The 10,464-nt window shown below is 54.4% G+C and overlaps 1 protein-coding gene across 1 annotated transcript; it reads left to right on the top strand.

Annotated features, from left to right (window-relative positions):
• Positions 1-5,657: 5,657 nt before the first annotated feature.
• Positions 5,658-10,204, top strand: Mnx1 (motor neuron and pancreas homeobox 1). The gene is made up of 3 exons (XM_052719110.1): positions 5,658-6,348; positions 9,114-9,274; positions 9,842-10,204. Exons 1-3 carry the CDS (start codon positions 5,658-5,660, stop codon positions 10,202-10,204), a joined length of 1,215 nt encoding a protein of 404 aa, XP_052575070.1.
• Positions 10,205-10,464: the final 260 nt, after the last annotated feature.

Here is a 10,464-nt window from a genome sequence, read left to right as displayed (position 1 = left end):
TGCATTGTGTTGTTTGCCAGTGTTTGTAAACTTTGTTTCTGGGACCTCAGTGTTGCTAGCATCTAGCAGTGTAACTTTCTCCTCTGCCTGACCAGGGGCAGACAGGTGGCTTAGAAAGGTGTGGGAGTGCCCTCAGGAACAGTACCTGGAGCCTTAACCGAGCCAGGTTTCCTCTCCTAAACATGTTTCACACCGGTGATGGGAAGCTGGGTTATCATGAAGTGCATTGCTCTGCACTCCAGAACAGACCCTCACCCAGCCCTGCAGGTGGGTACCCAGTAGTGGGGACGGGGTCAAGGCTGCACAGCCCACTTGGTATAAAGTTCCTCCATAATCAATCTGCACTAAAATGAGATGAGATCTTGGAGCAAAACCACAGGTTTCCTGGGAAGTATTTCATTTCTTCTAAGGATGCTGTCCCCGCCCCTAGTTGATGAAAAGAACTGAGGTAACCCCTCTTAGCCCTGTGTCTCTTTATTACCCAGACCCATGGCTTCTAGGATGTGTAAGGGAAATTGAAAATGCTTTTGACTTCCTGGGCCAGAAAGAACCCGGTGCGGGGCTGAGCTCAGGCTCTTCTTCATGTTCTAGGGCATTGAGAAACAAACATCCAAACAACAAAAAACAACTTGGTATCTGGAGTCAATTTCCAAATACAGAATACCAATATGTTGCTGGGATTTTGTGAGTTTCCACCCCACCGTCTTTCTCCCCACACCCCGTATGGCCCAGGTTTGGACTGTATTTATTTCTTTTTCTTTCTTTCTTTCTTTCTTTCTTTCTTTCTTTCTTTCTTTCTTTCTTTCTTTCTTTCTTTCTTTCTTTCTTAGTGACGAATGGGGCCGGTAGAGAAGGACAGCCAGTGAGACTGGATGGCCTGGGTGTGGGCTTGGGTTCCAGCTGGTCCAGACAGTGTATGCTTCAACATAGGGAAGGAGAGGGTGGAGGATGCCTTCCAAAAAGGGTGGCAGGAAATCCAGGTGTGCTGGGAGAGGCAGAGGAGGGGCTGGCAAAGAAAAGGATTGGCTAGTGTCCTTGGCAAGAGCAGATCACCTCAGGTTGGAACATCCATGTCTTCTGAGCCACTTCTGAAAAATCACTCCTTTAAAAGCTGAACTGGGGATAGGGGGCTGAGGAGGAGAGGAGTCAGAGAAGAGGTCGGTAGATCAAAGGATGGTGATAAAGGAATTGATGATACCTTTGGTCCTCAGGCTCTGCAGGGGTGTGATGAGTGCGGAGAACTCACTAGACTTTCCTTCTCCTGATCTCACCTTCCAGTGACCCCAGGCTCTCCACTGGAGTCTGTGGACTCCTTGACTGGGGGGTATGTCACTAGGGAAATTCTAAACACTGATGTCAGCCAGGCCCGAAGGAGGTTGGTCTTTCTCCCTCCAGGTCCAGCTCTCTTCCTGCTTGCTTGGTGTCCTCCTGAGCTTATATAGCCTGGGAAAACACCACCACCACCACCACCACCACGGGCTTGAGTCGTGGCTCTGGGTGACCACACCACATCCTCCAGCCTTTTCCTGAAGGGAAGCCTTAAAATGTTGATCTGAAATTGAACTGAGTTAACTCCCATGAAGGTTCGATAGGGCTGAGAAGTCAATCTTCATGGGCCTTTCTCCGAGGCTAAGGGTAGGGGGTAGCTTGTTTCACTTCTGGAAACAGCCAGAAAGGTGGCAGGTGTGCAGAGGGAGGTACAGGAAGGGCTGCCTTCTATCCACTCTCCCAGCCAGGCCTCCATGCTCCTAGTCTTCTTGTTAATGGCTATTGTATATTGTACCTGTCGCATTCCACAGGGAGGGACCCAAATGAGTAAGTGACTTGTGAAAGAATCCATGCTGGCCTGACTCCTGTGAACTTGAGCACATGTACATTTTGTCCCGAGTTCTTGTATAATTCCAGGTGTAAAAGACATAGATTATAACATCTTTCTTTAAAGGTTTCATTTTTATGTGTTAATTATGTGTAAGTTTGTGTCTATTTGTGGGTATGCATACATGAGTACAGGTACCTGAGGAGGCCATATGAGGCAGTGCAATCTCCTGGAGCGGGAGCTGCAGGTGGTTGTGAGTGTGAGTGCATGCTGAGAACCCAACCTGGGTCCCCTGCAGGTGCAGTACTCACTCTTAAGCTCTGAACTGTGGAACCATCATTCAGCCCCCCAATATCTTAGTCTTTCGTGGCTGTTTATATAAATCAACGCTCTCCTTTTTCAGTACTGAGAAGAGGCTTAATTGCAGGCTATATTCAGTAACTTACTACAAGACCCAAGAAAGAGATCCTGGCTGGGCAAGGAGAGAAAATGACCGGGAGCCAACTGATTAAAGGTGCTCTGGGACTTTAATCCCAGCCTCCTTTGGGAGTTCTTCCTCCCTGCTCTCCCAAAGCCTCCCTAGGTCCCTGGGGACTTTGGAGAAGGGGGCTACCTGGAGGCACAAGGCTGGGAACTGCTGGGCCCAGACCTTTGATCTCTCATTGAGCCCCTAGTAAGCCGACAGCTCAGTCCCAGGCTGCCCCAAAGCCAGCTGGGCTGGGTCAATAGACACTGGGAACAGGAAGAGACCCAGCATGCTCACTTCACACATCGTAAAACACACAAAGATCCCAGTTCCAGATAACTCCCAGTCTTTCTCTTCACTTCTGCCTCTCAGCGAACAACTTACCGGGCACCTCCAACGTGCATTAACTTATTCTCAAACAGAAGCAGACTATATGATCATGTTCAAGCCCGTTGACTTCAGAGTCTGTTTGGCCCAACCCCCACTTTGCCAGACAAAGAAATAAATCCATCAAGTCTGGCACGCGAAGGTCCCCCTTCACCAAAGAGACTCTTGGTAGTGTCTCACTGAGCCCACAGGTGGTGGGGGACTGGAAGGGTTATGGCCTTATGGGTTCTCAAACTCCAGACAGTGGAAAGGGGGAAAGGGTTTACAGGCTTTGGGAGTACATCACTTACACAACAAATAGGCAATGAATTCTTCTATTAGGATGATTTTACTGAGGAAACCTGTGCCTAAACTCAACAGACCTAACACCCCCTCATCAACAAAAACAATTGGTGCTGCAGGCCGGAGAGGATGCGGGTCCACTGAGGTCCACCTCAGGGGAATCTCATCTGCAGACATTCTCTTCCATCTGGAATAATTCCTTTTGGGACCAGCCAACTTACTCTCACCTAGAAGAAGCTGCATCCTGGGGAGGAGGGAGCAGCCCAGCTTCCTTGCTTGCCTGACTTGGCCTTCCTCCACGGGAGAAGTGGCAGGAATCTCCGATCTCCTTTAACGCATCTTGCCCACAGCATCAGATAAGATGAGGAACCAGGACAAATACAGATGAGAAGCTTCATGGGCAGCAGGTGTGGCCCCCCAAATCAGACAGTTTCTTTGAACCTGTGCTCTAAAAGACAAAGATGGCAAACCCTCCTTGTAGCATCATAACGAAGATTAAAGATGATACAGAAAGCACTCGGAACTTAGCAGGTATTCATGGAGCAGAAGTGTTCCTACTTAGAGGCAGGGCTGCATTTTAATCACCCCAAAGGGACAGCACCTAAAGACAGCACCTATGTAGACATGGTGCTTTTTGTGTCTGGTGGCCGGCCTTTGCAAAGCTGTATAGCATTTACTACAATCTGCTCCTGCTCTGTTCCCGGCTTTCCAGGCAGGACTATACACCTCAGGACCACCCTGTCATAATGAAAAAGGAATCCCACTCACCCAGAACAGAACCATTGTGTCAAGTTTCTCCTGAATAAAAACTCTTGAGGAGAAAAGTATAGTCCTTATATTTATCTTTCCAAAACAAACAAACAAATGAACAAAAAAAAACCCTCTTAAAACAGCCTTATCTGTTCCTTTTCTCATTCTTCCTTTCTTTCTCTTCCTCCCTCCCTCTCTCCCTTCCTTCCTTCCTTCCTTTCAGCAGGGGTTCTCAGCCCTGGCTGTCCTGGTCCTGTAAGACCAGGCTGGCCTCGAACTTACAGAGATTCTCCCGCCTTTGCCTCCCCAGTACTGGAATTAAAGGCGTGTGCCGTCACTATCCGGCAATTGCCTACTACTATTAAGTTCATCCAGCACGGATTGTCTTAGGGACCCCTGCCGCTTCCTGACCCATTTCCGCCCCTTTGTGAACTTCTCACCTGCTTAGGAAGTCAAGCTTCAGGAACCTGGAAATCCCTCCCACCTTCCCCTCCTGTTTGGGGAAGATACCTGAGGATGGAGCTAACGACAAAGCCCTGTTAATTTCCCAGCCTACTTATTGATTGGTTAAACTTAAAAACAAAACCAAACCTAGAAGGAAGCTCTTTTACTGTAAATATTTAATGTGTGTATAGGATGAGGTCTGGATTCACACTCTAATAACTTGTTCAGTCGGAAGCCCTCTTCTGATTTTCCTGGACACAGCCGGCAGGAGGAGGCGAGAGCCTGATTGTGGCTCCCTTAGCCTTGGGGAGGGCGCAGTCTGAAGGTGCAGCCCTCGGCAGAACCCCGCAAAGCCTTTCCCCTGAACGCCCACGAGGCAAGGCTCCGCCAAGAGAACTTTGTCACCTAGGTCCGGCTCACTGGCACCTGAACGCACGACCTTCAAGCCAATGTGAGTCTGCTCTCTCTCCACCCTGGCGGGGGTGGGTGGGTGGAGGAGCTCCTGACAAAGATTTGTGGGTGTCAAACTCTCACTCACCATATTTATACACACCGGGAACCTTCAACAAACATCTGCGGCGCAGGAGACTTTGGGGGCGGGGGGTGGGGGCGGGCAGATTCGAAGGTTCGACCTTCAGAGGATTGGTGACTGGGACTCAAGCCACCTTGAGACGCCCAAGATTCAGGAGCAGGCGTCGGGGGTGGGTGGGGGGAGATTCTGGTCTTCAGCGTGCTGAGCTCAGGGTCCCGGTTTTGGCCCCTAGTGGCCATCAAGGGTGAGGAACCACCTAGTTTCCCAGTGCAGAACAGTCCACAACTCCGGCAAGAGCGCACGAGTAGCTGGAGGAAGATAAGGTATCGGCTTCTAGTGAACAAGGTGTCTAGGGGACTCAGGGGCACTCACAGAGACCCAAGGTTACCAGCGCCCGCCACCTACTCAGCACCAACGGAGCGGCAGGCCTGTATTCAGCCTCCAAACTCTTTTACCCATCTTCTCTTCCCCACCACTGCAGCTCACCACCCGCTACTTAGGACCTGGGGGCGCAGGGGCGGGGCGGCAGGCAAACTGGACCGTGACAGGTGCGCCCCTCGGCCAATCGCCGGACGGACACCCCTCCCCGGGCCCCCGCTGCGCGCGCCAATCCCAGACCGCGCTGAGCTTCAAGTGTGCGGAGGGGCGCGGGTCCCCACCAAGGCGCCAGCGGCCTCGGCGCGGTCGCTTGAGCGCTGGAGAGCAGAGAGCCGGCCTCCCCAATCCAAACTCGCAGGAGCGCTCGCGTGGGAGTTTGTACCAGCGAGTGGAGCGCAGTCGCCCCGAGGACCACAAGGAGGAGGCGTCTGGATCATGGTCGCTCTCGGCTGAGTTTACGGCTGCGACTTTGATTATTGGCAAATAATCGCAGTAACAATACCGAGCCCTAGGGCTGGCCACCGCCACATTCAGTCTCTGCAAGCCCATACACGACCGCGTCGCCCACCCCTGGACACTGATCGTCAGCCCCAAACGAGCCGATGGAAAAATCCAAAAATTTCCGCATCGACGCCCTGCTGGCGGTGGATCCCCCGCGAGCCGCCTCCACTCAAAGCGCGCCGCTGGCCTTGGTCACTTCGCTGGCGGCCACAGCATCTGGCCCCGGTCGAGGCGGCAGCGGTGGCGGGGGGACCAGTAGCGGGGCAAGCCGCAGCTGCAGCCCAGTGTCCTCGGAGGCCACTGCAGCGCCGGGAGACCGCCTGCGGGCTGAGAGCCCGTCGCCCCCGCGCTTGCTGGCTGCGCACTGCGCTCTGCTGCCCAAGCCCGGATTCCTGGGCGCCGGAGGAGGCGGCGGCGCGGCGGGTGGGCCGGGCACTCCCCACCACCACGCGCACCCGGGTGCCGCCGCCGCCGCCGCTGCCGCTGCGGCTGCTGCCGCTGCCGGCGGCCTGGCACTGGGGCTGCACCCGGGGGGCGCGCAGGGCGGCGCTGGCCTCCCAGCACAAGCGGCTCTTTACGGTCACCCGGTCTACGGTTACTCGGCGGCAGCAGCGGCGGCTGCGCTGGCGGGCCAGCACCCTGCGCTTTCCTACTCCTACCCTCAGGTGCAGGGCGCGCACCCCGCTCACCCTGCCGACCCCATCAAGCTGGGTGCAGGCACCTTCCAGCTGGACCAGTGGCTTCGCGCGTCCACCGCGGGCATGATCCTGCCCAAGATGCCGGACTTCAGCTGTGAGTACCTGCGCAGCACCTCTCTCGCACCCCCTTCCTTTCTGCCTCGGCTCTCCGTGAGCTATGCAAGCGCATCGAAGCCGCCACAGCTCATCCCCGGGCCTGTGAGGCCTCGCGTGGGCCGCGCGGCGTGAGAGGAGCAGAGAATTATTAAAATGGCCACGCTCAGGCCTTGCTTTCTCTTTCTCTCTTAATGGACCAGGGAGGTTAGAGGTGTGAGGCTGAAACCTAATGATTAACTTGCAGGTTGGAGAAGGAAGTGCGTGGGAAGGCTAGCCAAAGAGGGCCTCGAATGGGGAAGGTTTTAGGGTCACTGAAACCTGGGGCTTAGCATGGGGAACATGAACTTGGCCAGGGGCTCCATAATGGGCTACGAAGAGACACATCACCGGGTCCAGAAGTAGCTAAGGAGACCATGGACTCCTGAAGTATCAGGGCTACAAGGCCAGGGCCCAAGCTCTTTTCTGGTCCTTGTCAGGACTCTGCCTTCCTCTGAAGGGCCAAGGGGGGTGTGTGTGTGTGTGTGTGTGTGTGTGTGTGTGTGTGTGTGTGTGTGTGTGTGTGTGTGTGTGTTGGGGGTTCCTGTATACAATGTCCAAGAGGTCTGTTTTGAACAGAAGGTCGCAGGGACTCTACATAGCAAGTGTCTTCCTGGAATTCCAGGTTCCCAGCACCTTTGGGAGCTCCTGTCCAAGGTGGGAGCAAAGAAGGCCCAGCCTGCTGCATCTTCTCTGCCACCCAAGAAGGACAGCCTTTCAGGGGCCATTTCAGACTTCCCTGGCACACGGTGCATTTGCATCTATGTAGGGCACCCTGGCTCTGACTCTTACCCTGTGCCCCACATGGGTCGGGGCAAGCTGCCTTTCCATTCCGGCCAGAACAGAAGATGTATATGACTTTCCCCTGTCAGCCGCCCAACACCCAAACAAAGAGACCCCATTGTTTCCGTCTGAGTGGGTTTGTTTAGACTGCGGAGATGCAGGCACTGGAGGGAAAAAAAGCAAAAAAGAAAACAGAAATAAACACTTGCCAGAATTCAGATTCCTCTGCTAGCGGCAGTGGTTGTGACTAAACAGAGAAAGCGAGGACCCCAGAGAACTGCAGAAGTAGCAAGGTGGTGAGAGAATCCCAGCCAGCGCACTTGTTTGCTCACAGCCACCCAGGCTTTTCCCAGCTTGGCTCCAAGAAGGCCAGCCTTGTTGATCTCAGCAAAGGGGAAAGGCTTCCATTAACCTCAGTTGGGGGGCTGCAGCTCAGTCTCTGACTTTGTCCCTATCCAGTAAGTCCTGGGCAGGATCTAAGCCTGGGTGAGGAGCCCAGCAAACCCCTTCAGATGGAAACCTACCCATAAATGTCCACTATGGCCGCACCTCCTAGGCTTGGGATGCATAGGTGCCCAGAGAGGAGCTGGTCACTGGTCACACCACCAACAGACCTCTATGGCTTTGGGTTTCCTGACGACCCAAGTGCTCTCTGGGGGGAAAAGGATGTTTTTGTGGAGCCCACGATCACTCCAAATCCCTGCAAGTGGGACCCCTTTGCCAGCACACCCAGCCCATAGTGTCTCATGGTGGCTGCATTAAAAGTATGGCCTGTTCTACATCGAGAAAAGACTCCAAACCCTAGACCCTGCCCGGCACTAAGGAATGCAGCAGAGGGTGGCTGAGTGTTCTATTCCTGGGACTACCCTCTCACCTGGGAAAACAGACTTGATTTTCTTTAATTGGTTGTTTCTACCCATTGGATGGCATTTCCCAATGATCCCTTCCGAGCCAGTGTTTTAATTAGAGTTCTAATGTATTGTCAAGTTGGGAATTCGTAGCCTTGTTTAACTAAAGCAGGGGGGCGTGGACCTTCCTATAAAGCAAATTGCCCATCCCAGGGGAGCCTGAGCTCATCCCAGCCAGGGGCTGGCCTCTTTCTTTCCTTTGCTTTCTTTCTTTTATTGTCTAACACTCTTTGGACTCCTGGGAAATCAAGGGAAGTCTCGTTTTGAGGTCATAAAATTCTCTGTGATGTAACCGTGCGAAATTATGTAAATAAAGGACAGATCTCCTGGAACACACCGAAAGCCAGATCCACTCACAGCTCGGCCTTTAATTTGAGTAATGAGAATCGTAGGAACAGGCTTCCAGTCCCTGTGCCCTCTGCTCTAGGGGGAGAAGGGAGCTTGTCAAGACAGACTTGGAGACACCTTGATAAATATGCTTATTTAGGCTCCAGCTTCTGTTCTCTCTCTTGTTCTCTCTCTCTCTCTCTCTCTCTCTCTCTCTCTCTCTCTCTCTCTCTCTCTCTCTCTCCCCGCCCCCCCCCCAGGCGGCTTTTCTGCTCTTCTGCTTTAAGATGGTGGCGGAACCAAAAGCATGGGTGCTTTTCTAGGTTGAGGTGGAGGAAGGCCCTCCAGGAGAACGAGGGGCCGCTTTGGTCTCTTGCTGATCCAGCCCGGCTTCCCAAGCTTTTAGATCAACCCTCTTCCTACCAGTGTTCATACAGGTGGCCACTGAGAGCAGGCAACAGACCCTATTTAATCGTGACCCTCAAATGATAAGATTGTCTATTGAGACAAGCCCTCCTCTTTTGCTTGGTGTCTGAGATGTGGGTTCTCCGGTCCGTGGGGAGTAGGCACTGATGTTGAAAAGAAACCCACGTCTGCAGGGTGGGCGCTGGAGGCTGGACCTTGGGGGAGGGGGGGGGCAAGGGCAGCAATGGCTGGAACCGGGGCAGTGGACAAGCCTACAAAGGCCTCTCGCCCTTTTGGTCCACAGCCCAGGCGCAGTCGAACCTCTTGGGGAAGTGCCGAAGGCCTCGCACCGCCTTCACCAGCCAGCAGCTGTTGGAGCTGGAACACCAGTTCAAGCTCAACAAGTACCTGTCGAGGCCCAAGCGGTTTGAGGTGGCCACCTCGCTCATGCTCACAGAGACCCAGGTGCGCACCTGATACCCCGCCCCCGGTCAGCCAGTCCCTCGAAACCGCCCAGGCGGGTACTGATTTGGGGAACTGGGTCCCAGCCTCTTGACCTTTAGGTTGGGTATTAATTCTCAGTGGGCAAGGTTCTAGGAAGACCCAGAGCGTTTCCGCGCTGGAGGTTTGACTCAATAGGTCGGGGTACAGACCGAGAATCTGTATTCTCTATTCTGGAGAAGGTGTCCCTCAGGCCACATTCTAGGAGGTTCTTTTTCTAGAAAGGTGCGGACTTGAGAGTTTAGAGACCTGCCAGCTGCCTTGGGGCTTCGGTAGACCAAGGGCATGGAGTAAACACTCCCAGCTGGGGAGTTGGGGGTACCACGCCCAGCTATGGGGTTACTGATGAGTAGAGTGGATGTAGGGGCCAGGGAATTGAGAAGCCGCTGCCCAGTCAGCTTCTCAGTCCTCTAGCGAAGCCCCTTCTAGGGTTAGGGTGGGGCCGAGGGGGCAGGGGTCCCTAGTGCTCACACCCTCTGGATTCTTGGGGAATGCAGGTGGCGGATTTCTTACGCTCACTTGTGCCTGCAGGTGAAGATTTGGTTCCAGAACCGCCGAATGAAATGGAAACGCAGCAAAAAGGCCAAGGAACAGGCTGCTCAAGAGGCAGAGAAGCAAAAGGGCGGCGGCGGGGGCGCCGGCAAAGGTTGCGCTGAGGAGAAGGCCGAGGAAGAGCTGCTGGGGCCGCCGGTGTCCGGGGACAAAGCCAGCGGCCGTCGCCTGCGGGACTTGCGAGACAGTGACCTGGATGAGGATGAGGATGAGGATGAGGACGACCACTTCCCCTACAGCAATGGCGCGGGTGCCCACGCCGCCTCGTCTGACTGCTCATCCGAGGACGACTCGCCTCCCCCAAGGCCGGGCGGACCGGGGCACCAACCTCCGCCCCAGTAGTTGCCTCAAGCTCGGCAGCAGGGACGCGCACGACGGCCACCCGGCTGCGGGGTTTCCAACCCCATCCTGTGGCCTGCAGCCAGTCTGGCAGCCTCTCCCCGGACCATGCATCCAGGTGCGGGCTGGGGTGGGGGATCCTATTTGGGCCCTCGAAGAACAGCAAGAGAAAGAGAGAGAGAGAGAGAGAGAGAGAGAGAGAGAGAGAGAGAGAGAGAGAGAGAGAGAGAGAGAGAGAGAGAGAGGAGAGAGAGAGAGAGAGA

The sequence above is a fragment of the Peromyscus californicus genome, unplaced genomic scaffold (assembly GCF_007827085.1).
Source record: "Peromyscus californicus insignis strain IS unplaced genomic scaffold, ASM782708v3 Scaffold_6__1_contigs__length_162567912, whole genome shotgun sequence".
Taxonomy (NCBI): domain Eukaryota; kingdom Metazoa; phylum Chordata; class Mammalia; order Rodentia; family Cricetidae; genus Peromyscus; species Peromyscus californicus.
Note: the sequence above shows the minus strand (reverse complement) of the source record. Positions and strands in the feature narration are given on the sequence as shown.

What these genes read in the sequence shown, in the direction of transcription:
- Mnx1 (XM_052719110.1), top strand. Translation starts at nt 5,658, where the DNA reads ATGGAAAAATCCAAAAATTTCCGCATCGACGCCCTGCTGGCGGTGGAT. An exon ending in CAAGATGCCGGACTTCAGCT is followed by an intron (nt 6,349 to 9,113) that starts GTGAGTACCTGC and finishes TTTGGTCCACAG; the next exon opens with CCCAGGCGCAGTCGAACCTC. An exon ending in TCATGCTCACAGAGACCCAG is followed by an intron (nt 9,275 to 9,841) that starts GTGCGCACCTGA and finishes TTGTGCCTGCAG; the next exon opens with GTGAAGATTTGGTTCCAGAA.